The sequence below is a fragment of the Pristiophorus japonicus genome, chromosome 24 (genome assembly GCF_044704955.1).
Source record: "Pristiophorus japonicus isolate sPriJap1 chromosome 24, sPriJap1.hap1, whole genome shotgun sequence".
Classification (NCBI taxonomy): Eukaryota; Metazoa; Chordata; class Chondrichthyes; family Pristiophoridae; genus Pristiophorus; species Pristiophorus japonicus.
The window spans coordinates 3025736-3045200 of record NC_092000.1 but is presented as its reverse complement, the minus strand read 5'-3'; the positions used below and the strand labels follow the sequence as shown (position 1 = coordinate 3045200).

Sequence of the window (19465 nt, the reverse complement as noted above, 5' to 3'; positions counted from 1 at the left end):
TTGTGTCCTCCTCACACATTGCTTTTCCTCCCATCTTTGTCTCATCAGCAAACTTGGCTACGTTACACTCGGTCCCTTCTTCCAAGTCGATAATATAGATTGTAAATAGTTGGGGTCCCAGCACTGATCCCTGCGGCACCCCACTAGTTACTGATTGCCAACCAGAGAATGAACCATTTATCCCGACTCTCTGTTTCCTGTTAGTTAGCCAATCCTCTATCCATGCTAATATATTACCCCCAACCCCGTGAACTTTTATCTTGTGCAGTAACCTTTTATGTGGCACCTTGTCAAATGCCTTCTGGAAGTCCAAATACACCAAATCCACTGGTTCCCCTTTATCCACCCTGTTTGTTACATCCTGAAAGAACTGCAAATTTGTCAAACATGACTTCCCCTTCATAAATCCATGCTGACTCTGCCTGACCGAATTATGCTTTTCCAAATATCCTGCTACTGCTTCTTTACTAAAAGTTTTCCCAACCACAGATGTTGGTCTGTAGTTTCCTGATTTTTGTCTGCCTCCTTTTTTAAATAGGGGCATTACATTTGCAGTTTTTCAATCTGCTGTGACTATGTACAAGTCTTGCCTCTCGCATGCATCCTTCGTACTTCAAAGTGTTCTCATTGTCTTACTCTCAAAGCCACTAATTACTCCTATTGCTAGGTAATCATTAATCCCAGCTATAGTTGGCATTTCATTTCCCGTCAGTTCCACTTCTAAGTATTGTTTTGTCAGACTCCTGGTTCTGCAAGTACTTTGTTTTATTTAACAGCTTGTATCTTCAGTTGATTTACCCCACCCACCGGTCTTTCCCAAAAGTATTTACAGACTGCCCATTTTATCTCTCTGATTCAAAACATAGAAAAATATCTCGAGGCACTTCACGGAGGCTTGACGAGGAACTGCTGCCGAGCCAGTGCGTTTAGGACGAGGTGACTAAAATCCAGATCAAGACAGTGACGTTTAAGAAGAGTTTTAAAGAAGGAGAGGGATTTCAGAGAGTGGGAGCAAGGTGACAGAGGGCACGGCCCCAGTGGTGGGGCGAAGGGAGAGGGGGATGCGTAAGATGCTGAGGCCAGAGCAGCGGAGAATTTAGCGGGGGCTTGTGGGGCTTGAGGAGGTGATCAAGGCAGTTAGAGATAATGAAAGAATAACTGGGAGTATAAGAAGGAACACTGTCACTGGTGGAAAAAGATAGTGGGGAAGACATGGCCCTGATGGGAGGTGGGAATGTGATGCATGAGACACGGGTGAACCCGTTGAGGGCTCGCGTCTGAGTCAGCTAAGGACGCCTTGCTCCCGATGCACAGTTTTGTTGTCAGTGGAGTAGAATCTGTTGATTTCTGTACACAGCAGTTATATCCGCCATCTCCTAACTTCAACCAGTGAGTTTATTCTTCATCAGATTTAATTACATGTTGAGAAAGCAGAACTATTGTAAGCCTGCAGAAGTAATGTGATCCCTTTCCAATTCCACCGCCACTCCCTCTGGCACAGTGACCACATGGATTTTCTTTGCAGGGGCTCATTTGGAGAATGATTGTGTCCGGCTGTGTGTGAGCAGGAGCACATTTTCGGCAGGGGAGGGCCAATACAGGCCGCACCTCTTGGGGGCCAGAAAGACTTGGATTTATATAAGGCTGTGTAGAGAGATAGCAGGTCCCAGCCAGAATAGTTAATTCCCCCAGCAATCAGGCATGCTGTGAGTAACTGTGACTGATTCTGTGCACATCTATTGTGCAGTGATACTCCACTCTGCGGCAGAAATAAATCCTGCCTTTATCGGGAGACGATCGGTCCCGAGAGCTGTTTGCTGTAGTTGGTAGAGACTCTGTTTCAGTCGCTGTATATCCTGCCCTGCCTCTAACTCATTGGCTGACACAGGGTGTCAATAGACACGGTGTTTATACAACATCTTTCACAATCTCTGCATGTGTCAAAGTGCTTAACGGCCAATGAAATCATTCTGAAGTGTGGTCACTGTTGTAATGTAGGAAACACGGCATCCAATTTTCACACAGCAAGCTCCCACAAACATCATCATCATAGGCAGTCCCTCAGAATCGAGGAAGACTTGCTTCCACTCTTAACATGAGTCCTTAGGTGGCTGAACAGTCCAACATGAGAACCACAGTCTCTGTCACAGGTGGGACAGATAGTCATTGAGGGAAGGGGTGGGTGGGACAGGTTTGCCACACGTCCTGGCGATCTGTTTTTAGTGATGTTGGTTGAGGAATAACTATTGGGCCAGGACACTGCAGAGAACTCCCCTGCTCTTCAAAATAGTGCCATAGGATCTTTAACATCCACCTGAGAAGGCAAGGTCCACGGCGCGGCCTTGGACACCGCGGACCACTTCCCATACCTCGGGAGCCTCTTACCAGCTAGAGCAGTCGTTGACGGCGAGATTCAACATCGCCGCCAGTGCAGCCTTCGGCCGCCTGAGGAAAAGAGTGTTTGAAGACCAGGCCCTCAAAATTGCCACCAAGCTCATGGTCTACAGGGCTGTAGTAATACCCGCCCTCCTGTATAGCTCAGACACATGGACTGTATACAATAGACACCTCCAACGATGCCTCTGCAAGATCCTACAAATCCCCTGGGAGGACAGACGCACCAACAACATTAGAGAGGGCAGGCAGGGCCTCGGTTTAATGTCTCATCCAAAAGACAGCAACTCCGACAGTGCGGCGCTCCCTCAGCACTGCCCCTCCGACAGTGCGGCGCTCCCTCAGCACTGCCCCTCCGACAGTGCGGCGCTCCCTCAGCACTGCCCCTCCGACAGTGCGGCGCTCCCTCAGCACTGCCCCTCCGACAGTGCGGCGCTCCCTCAGCACTGCCCCTCCGACAGTGCGGCGTCCCTCAGTACTGCCCCTCCGACAGTGCGGCGTCCCTCAGCACTGCCCCTCCGACAGTGCGGCGTCCCTCAGTACTGCACTAAGACATCAGTGTGGATGGCGTGCTCGAGTTCTCGCGTGGGACGTGACGAATTACTTTGAGGTGACGCTGCCACCCACTGATCCACAGCTGATACTTTATAACCACGATAAAATCTCTCCTTGTTATTTCCTTTTCTCAACTGACGTGTGATTCCGTGTGTTTCGCAGGCTGGATGTTGAGTGGTGGACATGGCGCTGTGTCCCTGTGCCGTGATGCACACTGACTGCGAGCTGGATGGATGTGGCCCCTCGGCGGGGCCAGGACTGAGGGTGCACCTGTACTGGTCGAATGAAGGCGCACGGGACCTCGTTTTCACCGAGGGGGAGATGGTTGCAGAGGATGTCTGCATCGTAGCAGCACAGAAATCCTGTAAGGGAGCCGTCAGTTCTCTCAGCAATGTTACTGGCCTGCCTGTAGTCGTCTCTTTTTTTTAATAAATGTCTTTATCAAGTTGAGAGGTACGTGGCCTAATGCCAGGGTGATAAATGCAGCCCCAGAGTGGTACTGAGGCATACACAACAGGAAGGCCCTAGGTTTGAACAGCGGTACCTTGCTGGAACCTTTCAGCTGGGGCAGGAGTGGGGCTGCTACCCCTGGGCGTGGGATGGCCGGGGATTGGGGCTCGCCAAGTGTGCGTGGGGAGGGCACGGCTGGATTTGAATCAGCTGACACTTCCGAGCGTTCCAGCATGGAGCCCTGGCCAGATCCTTGCTGCTTGTCCAGGTGGGATTACCCGACTCCTTGGGGCTCACCTGGAGAGAGGGCGAGAAGCAGGAACAGCCCGCAGTGCAATGTTCCCATGGATTATTCGTTGGGTGCGCGGGCCATTCACATGCCGGCGATCAGTGGCCTGCGCAGGACCCCCAGCTCGCTGTTCGGCCGCACGTGTGGGCATGGCTGACCGCTCGACTCTGCCACTTCCACTTGGGAACTGGTCACTGATCAGCACTGCCCTGGAGATGGCCAGTCCGAGGCTGCCCCACATTGTACGTCAAACACCCATTGCCGGGGTGCCTCCCCGGGCCCACTTCAGCTCCGCTGCTTACCCGCAGGAAGAATCGAAAGTGTGACCTAACCTTATTTCTGTGTGTGTTGTGTTTATTTTAAAGCAATTTCCCCGCTGTGCCACAACTTGTACGCACTTTGTGACCTAAAAGAGAATCTTTGGTTTCCTCCAAATCACATCTTCAAGATCGACAAGGACCTGTGTCTGACTGTGCACTACCGTATGAGGTATGTGTACAGCGCTGCGATACCTCCCACTGCTCACATTCCTCCGTCTCGACACCTAATTGCTGCCAAACAGGATACCCAGGTAGAAATAAAATGAGGGTTTCCTGAGAGTTTGGCACCTCATTCAGAATCCTCGCCCCTCTCCCCTCTCCCCTCTCCCCCAGCCCTCGACCCCCTCGCCCTACCCGCCTCCCCTTGCCCCCTCGCGCCCCCGCCATTTTGGCTTGGGACACTTGACCAGAAGCCGAAAAATGTCCCGTCTTTCTCTGACAGATCTTTTGAGCATTTGCAACATTTTCTCGATGAGTCACCGCCCTGTTAAATGCTGCACCTCGTTCGTCTCACCACCACCAAACCCAGTGGCAGGGAGCTGCAGCAATAAGCTCGGCAGTCAGGCTGCGAACATCAGCATCAGTGAGCCGTGTGTTTGCCTAACCGCTGTGCCTTTTGTCTGCAGGTTTTATTTCAAGAATTGGCATGGCATGACTGAGAAGGAGCCGCGGGTTTACAGATGGACCCCGAAAAAGAACGACCAGGAGAAGCTTGACCAAGGCAGCCCCCTGTTTGACCACATGTCCCTCAATTACATCTTCTCACAGGTGGACAGAGAGCTTGTAACACTTTCCTCTCGCTTCCGCGGGGTTGGGGGTGGCAGGGAGAGAATCACAGATAACACTGTCTGTGCATTCAGCTTGCTCTGTGCCTGGTGGTGTTGGCTGCTGCTGCCCTGCTCACGGCCCCCTGCTGCCCTGCTCACAGACTGCTACCGCTCACGGACCCCCGCCGCTCACGGCCCCCTGCCGCCCGCCGCTCATGGACTGCTGCCGCCCACCGCTCACAGACCCCCGCCGCTCACGGACCCCCGCCGCTCACGGCCCCCTGCCGCCCGCCGCTCATGGACTGCTGCCCCCCACCGCTCACGGACCCCTGCCGCTCACCGGTCCCTGCTCTCCTGCATACTTCCTCCTCCTTGTCTTCACCCGCTGTCGCGTGTCACACAATGGCCGGAGGCTTGCGTTCCGACGCGGATCTCATTCTGGCAGTTTTTCCTGACTCACTCTCGTGTTTTTAGGCTTTTTTTAATCTCAAACCAAACCTGCGTTTGAAACTTGTCAAAACAGCCCAGCCCTGCACATTGTCGAAACTTGGCTGAAACTGAGCCTTGGAGTGACAGAGAGCAGCGATGTGTTTGTGAGCAAGATTCATGAGCTTGCAGAGCGAAGTGAATCACAGATTTGCTGCTGTGCCAACTTTAAAAGTTGGCTATTATATTTACACCAAATGCTTGTGTATATTTTCCTCTTATTTTCAGAGGGGCACTGACTCTCGCTGGGATATGTTTCACTGGCAGCTGTTGCACACCTTGCCAAAGTGGGCACCACAAGTACCAGAGCAGTCTGTTTAACCAACTGACGCTGCTCCGCCAGTTTGTTAGTCCTGGAAGCTCTTCATCTGTTTCATCCCGAATCCTTGCCCTTTTCCCATATCACTTAAAAACCCTTGCTTCCCAAGTCAGAGTCGATCTCACTTTTAATTGCCACGATTAATCCTACATCTGTTGCCTTCTGGGGTGTTCCCCATTCACACAACCCTTTATAGAAATATTGAAGCAATTTACAGCGCATTTCGGCCCATCGTGTCTGTGCCGGCCGACAAAGAGCCGCACGGCCCTTGGTCAGCAGCCCTGGAGGTTACATATCATTCATCATAGGCGGTCCCTCGAACGAGGATGACTTGCTTCCACAAGAGTTCACAGATGTTTCAATGAAGGACCCGATATTCCAGCCCTGAACTCCAGTTGAGGGGGTGGAAGATGCCTGTGCGTGGATTGTTTTAACGTGGGGTGGCCGTTGCACATCAGTCACCACACGGGCTTGACAGAGCGAGGTCTTTATCCAGTGGCACGGATTAACCAGGACGACTGGAGACCTGCTCTGCTGCACTGACCTAGTGCGCTCACATATCGCACAGTGTGGGCTGGGCCCGTGCTGCCCCTGGGCCCTCGGCTCTTCTGGGCCCCGTACCCTCATTCGCCGCACCTCCGCCACGGTGTTCCAGGGCCCGGCGCTCCAGCTCTGTAGGTTATGTATAAACCTATGAACAGTGACAGAAAAGCAAAGAGCACCCAGCCCAATCAGTCCGCCCCACACAACTGCGACACCCCTTCTGCTGAAACATTCTACACACAACCCTTTATGTGAGGGTATTCTCCATGGATGTGATGGCCACTACTGTCGAATGGTCTGCAGACACACGTTCATTAGGGGTGACCCTTGACCCGGAGTGTCCTCAGACTATTAGACTGAGAGAATCATCGCAGCCAGACCCGCTCCTGTTCTCGCCCAGTGCTCACACATCCTTTCCAGCGGGAATGGTCGCTAAAAAACAGTCGGGCTCAGCAACCCTGGTTGTTTTTGTTTTTAGTTTTCCCATCCCTAGTTCAGTGTGGTATAAAGTCTTAGAAACAGCTAATTCTGTGTTTAGCATTCCCTCTCTCTCCCCCTGTCCACTGCTCCAGCTGCTGGAGATAATCCATGCATGCTGCTTTTATTGTTTGTAAATTATGCTTTTGTTGGATTGGGAGAAAAAAATCCTTTCTCTTCTGCCCAGGCAGTTTGAGCACACAATCCCCACAGACCGTTCGGTGCAGTGCTGAGGGAGTGCTGCATCGCCAGAGGGTGCTGTCTTCTGATTGAGACACTAAACCGAGACCCCATCTGTCTGGCACTGTGGTTCAGCACTGCTTGAAGAAAGGTTCTAAATTTTTTATCAAAATTAACCTCTGAACCAAACATCGCAATAGACTTGCTGGTCTTTCATCCAATTGCTGTTTGTGGGATCTTGCTGTGTACAAACTGGCTGCTGCCTGCGAAACGGTCCGTGCACTTCAGTGTAACTCCTCGCAGCGTGAAGCACTCTGGTCGTTTCGGAGAATTGCGATTAAGCTGCTTTCCCCCTTTTGAACCCTTTGTGCCGGTTGGTGTGGGCTGCGGCGTCTGACCGGTGATGTTTCTGCGACGTTTTCAGGGTAAACACGACTTCATTAACGGCGTGGCCCCGCTGCGGGAGCCACAGAACGAGCAGGATGTTCACGTTTTCCAGAACGAGAGCCTGGGGATGGCCGTCCTGCACCTTTCGTACATCGCAGTCCAGACTGGGCGCTCGCTCGGCGACGTGGCCAAGGAAATCAGGTGCGGCAACAAGTCTGCCTGAATGTGTGAGCTATTCGCCTGATGTGTGCGTCGCGTCCGGGACAAAACAGGCAGGGGGTGTGTGTGCGCGTGCAACACCCCATCAGGTTATCGGCGGGGCATCAGTTCAGGTGTTTAAAACTGAGATAGATAGTGACTTGGGAAGTAAGGGTTTTCAGTGAAGCAATGTTGAGTTTGCCAGTCTGAGGGAGGTTCTCCCACAGGGGGAGCGTGGGGGGAGGTGGGAAGGAGTAACGTCGGGAGGTTTTCTCAATCGAGAATTCCAGGTGAGCAGTGAAAGCCCATCATGCAGGACACCAGCAGTGTGGAGAGCAGTCGGAGGGACCATGAGGTGGATCAGGTAACATTGGAATCAGACATTTGTGTGTTATGTGGAGGGGCAATAAATACCTCCGTGTTCTTGCACGTGATTAAACCCCATTTTTAAAAAATAATCTTTTTGCTTACTGCCCCTCTCATTCTGTTTCCGCTCCCTGCCTGGGCAGAGGGTAGAAGTGGGCAGAGGGAGGCAAAGGGGCAAGAGAGGGCAGGGCGCAAGGCAGCCAAATCAAAATGGAAAGCTCCAAAATGCACGACGGATCCAACAGCGTCTGACAGACAGATTCGGGGTGGGTCCCTTCATCGGCACTGGTGGAGTTGGTGGTAACTGAAAGACAAGCCACCAGGGAGCTGCTTTTATTCACTTGGTCTCTCTCATTTATGAAGAAAGGTTGATCAGGTTGGGCCTACACTCATTGGAGTTTAGAAGAATGAGAGGTGATCTTATTGAAGCGTATAAGATTCTGAGGGGACTGAACAGGGTCGATGAAGAGAAGATGTTTCCCCCCCGTGGGGGAATCTAGAACTAGCAGGCATAGTTTCAGAATAAGGGGTCGCCCATTTAAAACGGAAATGAAGAGGAATTTCTTCTCCTGAGGGCCGTGAATCTGTGGAGTTCTCTGCCCCAGAGAGCTATGGAGGCTCAGTCTTTGAGTATATTTAAGGTGGAGACAGACAGATTTTTGAGCGATGAGGGAGTGAAGGGTTATGGGGGGCGGGCGGGGAAGTGGAGCTGAGTCCATGATCAGATCATCCATGATCGTATTGAATGGCGGAGCAGGCTCGAGGGGCCGAATGGCCGACTCCTCCTGCTTCTTATGTTAACGTATCTGAGATGTTTGCACTAATCAGCGTCCTTTCTCTGCTCTGCGATCAGTTTTAAGGGATGCATCCCGAAGACATTCCGTGCAAAAATCGACAGGTGCAACGCCCTGACCAAGATCCGCCTAAAACGAGGCTTTCGCAAGTTTGTGCGGAGCTTCCAGTTGCCGGTGGTGGGCTCCGGGAAGGTGATCCAGCACGACATCATATTCAAGTATCTGTCCACCTTGGAGAACCTGTGCAGCAACTTCGGAGGCGAGATCTTCCGGGCTCCATACCTGGAGGTGCTACCCGAGAGCAGCCGCGCCCCTTACATCAACAATCGGCACTACGTGAAGACCACCGAGGACTTGCTCTCCCCCACGCAGCTCACCCAGGGCTTCGAGGTGCTGGTGACTGGGACAGAGGGCATTCAGTGGAGACTGACCCAGAAGGAGGTGAGCACCCAGCTTCAGGGCTGGGAATGGCGGCATGGCTCTGACATTGACAGAGAAATGCTCCTAACCTGCAGATTCCAAGAGCAAAACTCAGTCTAGGTGTCTGCTCTTTGTCAGCTGTGGTTCAGTGGGTAGCACTCTCGCCTGTGAGTCAGGTGGTTGTGGGTTCCAGGGGCTTGAGCACATAAATCTAGGTTGACGCTCCAGTGTAGTGCTGAGGGAGCGCCGCACTGTCGGAGGGGCAGTGCTGAGGGAGTGCCGCACTGTTGGAGGGGCAGTACTGAGGGAGCGCTGCACTGTCAGAGGTGCCATCTTTCGGATGAGGCGTTAAACCGAAGCCCCTTCTGCTCTCTCTAGCGGATGTAAAAGATCGCACGGCACTATTTTGCAGAAGAGCAGGGGAGTTATCCCATATGTCCGAGGGTCAATATTTATCCCTCAATTCAATACAATCATAAAACAGATTATCCGGTCATTATCACATTGCTGTTTGTGGGAGCTTGCTGTGCGCAAATAGGCTGCCATGTTTCCCACATTACAATAGTGACAATATTTCAAAAAGTACTTAATTTGCTGTAAAATGCTTTGAGACGCCTGGTGATCGTGAAAGGCGCTATAGAAATTCAATCTTTCTTTTAACTCAGTTTCCCCTGTGACTTTAATTGCTCTTTTTCTCATGCGGAGGGTATCATAAGTGATTTTTGATCCATGTCCTGACTACGTGACCCAATTTTCAACAGGGGTCACAGACTTTGGGCTAAATGTGGCCAATCTGGCTGATGTATTTTTCCCCCCAGTCTCTCTCTTTCACAATGAGCCTGTGGTTTTCAAATCTTGGTTTCCGTGGGGCCACTGAAAATGATATGATTCTCGCTGGAAAATCTTGACACTAGAATTGTGCTGTTTTTCCCCTCACTGTTCCAACCCTGCGCACCCCCCTCCCCGCCGGGATGCTGAGACCAATTGCAGTGCTTTCTCGGGCACTGCCCAGACCAGTTACTCCAGCACAGATTTGGCAATGAACCTGTGATCTGCCTGGTCCCTGTCACTCAGTGCCTTACAGGTGGTGCACTTATTCAGGGAGCCACCTGGGCATTTTGGGAATGTCTCTGAAATGTACAACCTGAACACAGGCTGTTTGCCAATAGTTTTCAGGCCGGTGTTTTGAGGCCGCGTCCTGTTATATTCGAAAGCTACATGTTATGGCTCTTCAGTCAATACCAGCGGATCACTGTGTTGTCGCCCATTAGTAGCCTGGAGTCGAACGCTTTCTATTGCTGGCCTGGGCTGTCCCTACAAGCCCAAGCTCTATCTGTGGGCAAAGTGGTCCCAACAGGTAGGGCCAGGTAATTGTACCTGTTTGTAAATTTCAGGCTTCAGCTTTGACATGCTCTCGCTCTTGTTCTCGCGCTCGCTCTCGTGCTCTCTCTGTTACAAATGGAAAATGATCCTTCAAAGCTTCAAAGCTTCAAAGTGTGACACTTGTGGCAGATGCAAAGTTAAATGTAAGTGATATTTAGCGATATTAATCCAGTTCCAGCAGAACTTGTACAATGCAAGTGTTGTGTTAATAGATGTATCTTTTTTTTAAAAAATAGCCTCCGCCCATCAAAAAGACCGGGTGGAAGGGAAAACCAGCAGACAGTCGCAGTAATAAATCAAACCAAGCAGTGGAGTTCACTGAGAAGCCGTGGATCTATTTCTGTGATTTCAAGGAGATTACACACATCGTCATCACTGACTGCAGGGTGGGTGTCCATCGGCAGGACAACAAGTGTCTGGTGAGTAACCTGTCCATCCTGACGTGTTCCCCCCCCATCCCCCCATCCCCCCCCCCTCCTTGCTGGTGTTTGTTTCCTAGGCTGCTGCTCATAGTCCGACTCCTTGTCCACCGTGATCCCAGTCCTGTCCTCAAACCACACGCACTCTGATGGGGATCGCTGGAGTGCCATCCGGTTTGGGAACCCTGGCCATTTTTGTCTTCCCGATCCTTGGACATCCTGAACTGCTTTGCCGGCAGCCGGGGTTAGCTCACGGAACGCGGACCCAGAATCAAACCTGGGGCCTTGCTGGCTTGCCTGGCTCACGAGTCAAACCTCCCGAGCCATCAGGGGAGCTGGGTGAGTTCCTCGGCAGTCCCTCGGAGTCGAGGAAGACTTGCTTCCACACTAACATGAGTTCTAAGGTGACTGATGAGCCCAGTGCGGGATCTACAGACTCGGTGACAGGTGGGGCAGGTGGTGGTTGAAGGAGTGGGTGGAGTGCTCGATTTGTTGTGCGTTCCTTCCGCTGTTTGTACTTGATGTGCTCCCGGCGAAGAGACTCGAGGAGTTCGACTCCTTCCTGAATGCTTGAGCAACATTTATTTCTGTCACTTACTGAGGGGATTGCACTTCCGGGAGTCCCAGTGTCCGGGGCCTGAGAGTCGGGGGCCTGTGGGAGTCCTGGTGTCCGGGGTCCGGGGCCTGTGGGAGTACCGGGGTCCGGAGCCTGAGAGTTGGCGGCCCGTGGGAGTCCCGGGGTCCGGGGCCTGTGGGAGTCCCGGTGTCCGGGGCCTGAGAGTCGGGGGCCTGTGGGAGTCCTGGTGTCCGGGGTCTGGGAGTCGGGGGCCTGTGGGAGTCCTGGTGTCCAGGGTCTGGGAGTCCTGGTGTCCGGGGTCTGGGAGTCCCAGTGACCGGGGCCTGAGAGTCGGGGGCCTGTGGGAGTCCCGGGGTCTGGGGCCTGAGAGTCGGGGGGCCTGTGGGAGTCCTGGTGTCCGGGGTCCGGGGCCTGTGGGAGTCCCGGTGTCTGGGGGTCCTGGTGTCGGTGTCTGAGGCTGGCGGGACCAATGGGATTCCTCGAATGCTTGTGCGGGTCCTCCAAGGAAACACGTACTGATTGAGTTCTATTTAAAAACAATGGAACTATTTACAATATGCACCTGTCCTGTACGGATTTGTTTCTGTCAAGGTGGTTCTGACTGAAGTGCTGATTGCCCCGGTGTGGGTGGGGATTGGCCGTGATGCGAGGGAGGTGACACTGTCATCGGGGAAACACTGTGACGGCACAGGAAATTTTCGAATCTGGCCCATGGAGTGACTCTCTTTACCTCCCTCGTGCTGTCAGAAATACAGACAGTGCAACAAAAACAACAGAGAGTTGTTTTGTTTTCAGTTGAGGGACGTGAGTGAAGGGCCAGGGTTTGTGCTGAATGTCGCCCACTGCAGATTGAAGGGTGGGAGAGGCGGCGAGGCAAACGCATTTAATGACACTCAATGATGCCAAATTTGCGGCTAGTTTTGAGATCCTGGGATAGAACGAGTTTGAGAAGGATATATTGTGCTGAGGGAGAGCACGCGGAGACTGCGTGGCGAGAACTGTGGGCAGAACCTGTGTAGTGAGCTTCCCTGCCCTTGTGGTTTGAGAGCTCGAGTGAAGAGAAAACAATTAAAAGGGATTATTTTTCCCCTCTTTGTTTGAAAGACTTTGATTTATTGCGGCATGAGAGCTGCTGTTACTGAAATCGTCTCCAGCGATCCACTTTCCACGGCCCTAGCTCCACCTGGAGTACATTTCTCAGCAGCAGAGCTGAGCCCTGCGTTCTGTTTCTAACTGTCCCGCTGTTGTTTTCCGATCTGGAGCAGTTGTCCCTGTAACTGAAGATTCTGCAGCAGAGCCTGACTATCGGGTGATGCGAGTTCCATTGCAGTGAGTCACACCGGAAATGTGGGAAGGCATGCTGTATTTCTCATGGCTGAATTGTAAACCTACTCAGGGCTACAGTTCCAAGTCAGTGAGCTTGCAGAACACTTACTGTGGCTTGTTTCTTGCCTACTTGCCTTGTCTCGCTTGCGTTGAAACGTGGAAACATAGGAAATAGGTGCAGGAGTAGGCCATTCGACCCTTCGAGCCTGCACCACCATTCAATAAGATCATGGCTGATCATTCCCTCAGTACCCCATTCCTGCTTTCTCTCCATACCCCTTGATCCCTTTAGCCGCAAGGGTCACATCTAACTCCCTCTTGAATATATCTAACGAACTGGACTCAACTTTCTGTGGTAGAGAATTCCACAGATTCACAATTCTCTGAGTGAAGAAGTTTCTCCTCATCTCGGTCCTACACGGCTTAACCCTTATCCTTAGACTGTGACCCCTAGTTCTGGACTTCCCCAACATCGGGAACATTCTTCCTGCATCTAACCTGTCCCGCCCTGTCAGAATTTTATATTTCTATGAGATCCCCTCTCATCCTTCTAAATGAATATAATCCTAGTCGATCCACTCTTTCCTCATATGTCAGTCCTGCCATCCTGGGAATCAGTCTGGTGAACCTTCGCTGCACTCCCTCAATAGCAAGAACGTCCTTTCTCAGATGCCCTTCAGTCCGTTTGATCTCATCCTTCCCCAATATCAGGCCTGCACTCTTCCCATTGCAACTTTGAGCTGTCTCTTCAATGAGTCCGAGAAACAGGGAGGAAAAATTCAAACTGCGGAATGCATGCAAAGCAAGATGGGGATCTGAAATGTTGGAGGTTGAATCCCCGACTGTCCTCAGTCAGTCGATTGCTATCGGGGTGTTTGGGGCGGGAGGGGGGGGCGGTGGGGTGGGGCAGAGGCACTAGAATTAACCTGAGGGAAAATATCCGGCCCTGTTTCCTGCTCCTGATTACATCGTATGACACCACAGGAACAGGCCGCTCGGCCCCACTGCTCCACCCTAGCCTCCTCCCGCCCCTCTTCATCACACCCCATCACCACATCCTTCTATTCCTTTCTCCCTCGTGTTTATCTAGCTTCCCCTGAAATGCATCGATGGTGTTCCCCTCAACCACTCCCCGTGATAGCAACTTCCACATTCTAACCAGAAGTTTATCTTGAATTCCCTGTTGGATTTATTAGTGACTGACTGTTTGGATTCCCCCACAAACATCCAAGTCATCTACCCCGTCAAACCCTTTCAGAATTTTGAAGTCCTCTTCCTCAGTCACCCCCACAGCCTTCTCTTTTTTCGCGAAAACACCCCCAGCCAGTAAATATTAATCCCGAGATCATCTTTAGTTAGCCTGACTTCTTTATCCATCTTTTTTTTTTTTGCTGAGTGTCGTGACTCTTCCTGGGAAGCACGCATGGAAACCAGGCTGACAACAGGATGAGGAGCGACTGCTCCTCTGGGCAATATGAGCTGCTGGTGTCCTGAAAATCCCACCCCAGTCAGAGTCAGTGCCGTGAGGAGTGGGGAGAGGAATGAAGTCGACTTGGTGATTGAGCTCCACCAATCTGGCCTCTTGGATATCCTCGATTTCCACCATCGGCGGCCGTGCCGTCTGACACCAAAGCCCCAAGCTCTGGAACTCCCTCGCCGCCTCTCTCTCTTCTTTTAAGACACTCCTTAAAACCTCCCTCTTTGACCAAGCTTTTGGTCACCTTTCCCTCGTATCTCCTTATGTGGCTCGGTATCAAATATGAAGCGCCTCGGGATGTATTACTGCGTCAAAGGCCGTGTATAAATGCAAGTTGTTGTAGTATGGCTGTACCACCACTAGATGTCACCGGCAGACTTGGTAAAGTTGAAGCTCACTAGGGACATCTAGGGCCAAATTGCATTACTGCACCAACCATTTCTCCACTTTGTTCATTGAGAATTAGACACGTGCGTCTGAATGGATGATTATTTTCAAAATCCCAACTTGGACAATTTGAATGGATGTTAATGAGTGTATAGCAGTCGTTCTCGAGCTTAACTGTATGGGACACCTGTCATCAACATTGGCGGGGTCTCCAGGACCTGCTGCTAATACTGATCTGGTCCTGGGCATCCCTTGCAAATATTGGCACAGTTCTGGGATCCTTGCTCCCAACTTGCAAAAAACAGTGTTAGCTACTCAAAGGTAAACAATGATATCATTGCAGAAAGTATTAACAAACTGAAATAACTAGTGACTAAGTCAACAAAGACAGAAATATCGAATGCCAGAGGTGCTGTGCTCACAGGTTTGGCCTCACAAGGACAGACATTTGATGCTCTCACGGGTCGCAGTTTGAAAAGCTGCATCAAGGCATTTGCACAGTGTGTCCGCTCTCTGGTCTTCAGGCATAATGTTCGCCGAAGCTAATGCCCTTCCTCTTGGTATCTGCAGGACCTGGTACTGCCCTCACACACAGGAGCGCTGTCCTTCGCCTCGCTGATCGATGGCTACTCTCGCCTGACCACCGACTCACACCACTACCTGTGTCACGAGGTGGCGTCTCCACGCGTCGTCCTGAGCATCACCAGCGGCATCCACGGGCCAATGCAGTAAGTGTCGGTGTGGCCCATCGGGGTTTGTATGTTCCCTCGAGGTGAGCGATGTTCATGCTGGGAAATAGAACTCTTCCGATTTCAGGCACCCAGTGTTAGCATCCCTCTACACTGTCCCATCAAACACTCCCGGGGCAGGTACAGCACGGGGTTAGATACAGAGTAAAGCTCCCTCCACACTGTCCCATCAAACACTCCCAGGGCAGGTACAGCACGGGGTTAGATACAGAGTAAAGCTCCCTCCACACTGTCCCATCAAACACTCCCGGGGCAGGTACAGCACGGGGTTAGATACAGAGTAAAGCTCCCTCCACACTGTCCCATCAAACACTCCCGGGGCAGGTACAGCACGGGGTTAGATACAGAGTAAAGCTCCCTCCACACTGTCCCATCAAACACTCCCGGGGCAGGTACAGGGGGTTAGATACAGAGTAAAGCTCCCTCCACACTGTCCCATCAAACACTCCCAGGGCAGGTACAGCACGGGGTTAGATACAGAGTAAAGCTCCCTCCACACTGTCCCATCAAACACTCCCAGGGCAGGTACAGCACGGGGTTAGATACAGAGTAAAGCTCCCTCCACACTGTCCCATCAAACACTCCCGGGGCAGGTACGGTGTGGAATGGAATGCTATGGTACAATACGATATGGTAGGGTACGATTGCAAGTTGCTGGTTGGCCCCGGCACATGGCCACGCTTCACGTGTGAGCTGAGTGAGTCGACAGGTTTTTCGACTATGCAGAGCATCCCACTGATCCCCTCTCCGCTTTTGGCAGGCGGGCACCTTCCATCAGGGGTCGCTGAGGAGCCACTCGGCCGATTCCCACCTCACCTTTGGCCAATTGTGAGTTGTAACTCGCTGCACACCAGGGACAGTGTGTGGCTCAGTAACAAACTCCGGGAGGTCCATTGATCCACTGAGTGGGAACTCCGTTCTCACACTTCTCGAAATTGACAACCTTTTGTAACTTTATTCCTTGTTGTACCCGAATGTAAACGATTAACAGTAAGGAGAGATTTTTATATATTTATTCATGGAATGCTGGCGTCGCTAAAAAGGTCGGCATTTATTGCCCATCCCTAATTGCCACTTGAGAAGGTGGTGGTGAGCTGCCTTCTTGAATCGCTGCAGTCCGTGTGGTGAAGGTGCTCCCACAGTGCTGTTAGGGAGGGAGTTCCAGGATTGTGACCCAGCGACGATGAAGGAACGGCCGATATATTTCCAAGTCAGGATGGTGTGCGACTTCGAGGGTGTTCCCATACACCTGCTGCCCTTGTCCTTCTAGAGGTCGTGGGTTTGGGAGGTTCTGCCGAAGAAGCCTTGACGAGTTGCTGCAGTGCATCTTGTAGACGGTACACACTGCAGCCACGGTGGACCGTCAACCTTTTCCTTCCTGTTCCCACAGACCACACTTCGTCACCAACAAGCTCCGTCGAGAGGAGAACAAGGAGGGGCTGTACGTGCTGCGATGGAGTGCTTTAGACTTCAATAAGATTATCATGACCGTTGTGAGCAAGGAAAAGCCCGAGGTATGTGTGCTGTTTGCACAGGTTACTGGTCAATCAGCACTTGACGTATGACTGAGGGGAGTGTGTGGGTGTGACTATACATGGTGCTGGGGGCAGTGTGTGGGTGTGACTATACGTGGTGCTGGGGGCAGTGTGTGGGTGTGACGATACGTGGGGCTGGGGGCAGTGTGTGGGTGTGACGATACGTGGGGCTGGGGCAGTGTGTGGGTGTGACGATACGTGGGGCTGGGGGCAGTGTGTGGGTGTGACTATACGTGGTGCTGGGGGCAGTGTGTGGGTGTGACTATACGTGGTGCTGGGGGCGGTGTGTTTGTGACTATACGTGGGGCTGGGGGCAGTGTGTGGGTGTGACTATACGTGGTGCTGGGGGCAGTGTGTGGGTGTGACTATACGTGGTGCTGGGGGCAGTGTGTGGGTGTGACTATACGTGGTGTTGGGGGCAGTATGTGGGTGTGACTATACGTGGGGCTGGGGGCAGTGTGTGGGTGTGACGATACGTGGGGCTGGGGGCAGTGTGTGGGTGTGACTATACGTGGGGCTGGAGGCGGGGCGGGGGGGAGGAGGAGTGTCAAGGTTCAAGGTGCTTTCTCCCCACACTCTGTCCCAGGTGTACTTGCAACGTGCGTTGTGTCTGACTGGGTTGGGGGGTGGGGCATTGAGGCTGGGGAAATGCTCAGCATCTTCACACAGTGGCAGGCCAGAGAGAGAGAGAGAGCAAGAACTTTGTGTAAAGAAGATGGGAAGCGCTGACTGCCCTCCCACTGCTCCGTGCGGGACCCTGTGATCAGGCCCAGCGCCATGTTTTGTACACACAGCCGAGATGACTGATACTGCGGGTAAATACTGAAATGGCAACCGCCCACGCTGTCAGCAATTCAGCTCCCTTTAGCTCCTCGCAGCTCGTCTCCCCAGTGATACCGGCAGATCTCGCGGTCCCGCTCAGCAACTCGTGTTTAAGGGCGTTGGTGGATCTCAGGCGGGTGAATCACGCTACTCACACGTGTGGAAATTCACAGGGTCCCACACACCATGTGGCCCCACCTCAGTCACTTGTCCCAGTCACCAGCGTTCATGGCTTTTACTGTAAACAATTACAGACACTGGTTCAAAACATTCACATTCATTTCATCCCAATACTTTTGGAAAAAGGTTTCTCTCTTTTTAAGAACATAAGAATTAGGAGCAGGAGTAGGCTCGAGGAGCCAGATGGCCTACTCCTGTTTCTATTTCTTATGTTCTTAGGTATTCAGCCCCTCGAGTCTGCTCCACCATTCAATAAGATCACCGCTGATCTACCTCCACTTTCCTGCACTGTCCCCATATCCCTCGATTCCCTTAATATCCAAAAATCTATCGATCTCGGTCTTGAATATACTCAAAGTCTGAGCCTCCACAGGCCTCTGGGGCAGAGAATTCCAAAGATTCACCGCCCTCTGAGTGAAGAAATTCCTCCTCATCTCAGTCCTAAATGGCCGACCCCTTATCCTGAGACTGTGACCCCTGGTTCTAGACTCCCCAGCCCGGGGGAAACATCCTCCCAGCATCTACCCTGTCAAGCCCTGTAAGAATGTTGTATGTTTCAAGAGGGAAATGTCCACTCAGTGGTTTTTGTGCAATAATGTGGCCGGGCTCACTGAAGCCAGCAATGCTGAGTGCTTGCTCATCAGTAACACGAGAAGATGGGAGCCGGGCCAAGTATCACTAATGGATTTGCTTTTAAATTTTAATGTCAAATGGGGCCTGGTCCAAATGGTTCCATGAAGTGCTTGCTGCTTTGCTTTTTAAAAAAAAAATCACAGCATTAATGGAGACGAGGGATTGGAAGATAGGCTCTTAAAAGCCCAAAGGTTTCCCTCCGTTACATTAAGATCACTGATGAATGTCACACAAAGTGTTGTGTTTCAGCCGGCCTCATTAACGTTTGTAGCGGGCCCCACCGAGGGTTTGGGGAGAGCCTTTAACCATTGGTTCGGGGGTCGTCATTTGCTTTGTTTCTTCGTTCCTCACTTTGCGGGGGAAAAATAAAAAGCCCGAGGTCCGCCCATCGCTGTCTGGTCTCAGACACACACACACACACACACACACACACACACGTGCACGGACTGCCCATCGCTGTCTGGTCTGGCACACACACACACACACACACATACACACACGCATAGACCGCCCATCGCTGTCTGGTCTCAGACACACACACACACACACACACACACACACACACACGTGCACGGACTGCCCATCGCTGTCTGGTCTGGCACACACACACACACACACACATACACACACGCATAGACCGCCCATCGCTGCCTGGTCTCAGACACGGATCGCCCACCGCTGCCTGGTCTCAGACACGGCCCACCCATTGCTGTCTGGTCCCTCACACACACACACGGACTGCCCATCGCTGTCTGGTCTCTCACACACGCACGGCCCGTCCATCGCTGTCTGGTCTCAGACACGGCCCACCCATTGCTGTCTGGTCCCTCACACGAGCCCTGCCCATTGCTGTCTGGTCTCACACACACGCACGGCCCGCCCATCGCTGTCTGGTCTCAGACACACACACACACACACACACACACACACACGTGCACGGACTGCCCATCGCTGTCTGGTCTGGCACACACACACACACACACACATACACACACGCATAGACCGCCCATCGCTGCCTGGTCTCAGACACGG

General features: G+C 52.3%; 1 protein-coding gene across 2 annotated transcripts in view; it reads left to right on the top strand.

Moving 5' to 3' along the window:
- Positions 1 to 19465, top strand: part of tyk2 (tyrosine kinase 2) — a 116214-nt gene that overhangs the window by 49089 nt on the left and 47660 nt on the right. For both annotated transcript variants that reach the window (XM_070867148.1, XM_070867147.1), the window contains 8 exons: positions 3112 to 3313; positions 4054 to 4177; positions 4635 to 4776; positions 7205 to 7368; positions 8585 to 8966; positions 10565 to 10747; positions 15085 to 15242; positions 16654 to 16777. In XM_070867148.1, the coding sequence (XP_070723249.1) occupies positions 3133 to 3313; positions 4054 to 4177; positions 4635 to 4776; positions 7205 to 7368; positions 8585 to 8966; positions 10565 to 10747; positions 15085 to 15242; positions 16654 to 16777 (1458 nt within the window). In that variant the 5' untranslated portion in view covers positions 3112 to 3132. The remainder of the gene's footprint in view (positions 1 to 3111; positions 3314 to 4053; positions 4178 to 4634; positions 4777 to 7204; positions 7369 to 8584; positions 8967 to 10564; positions 10748 to 15084; positions 15243 to 16653; positions 16778 to 19465) is intronic.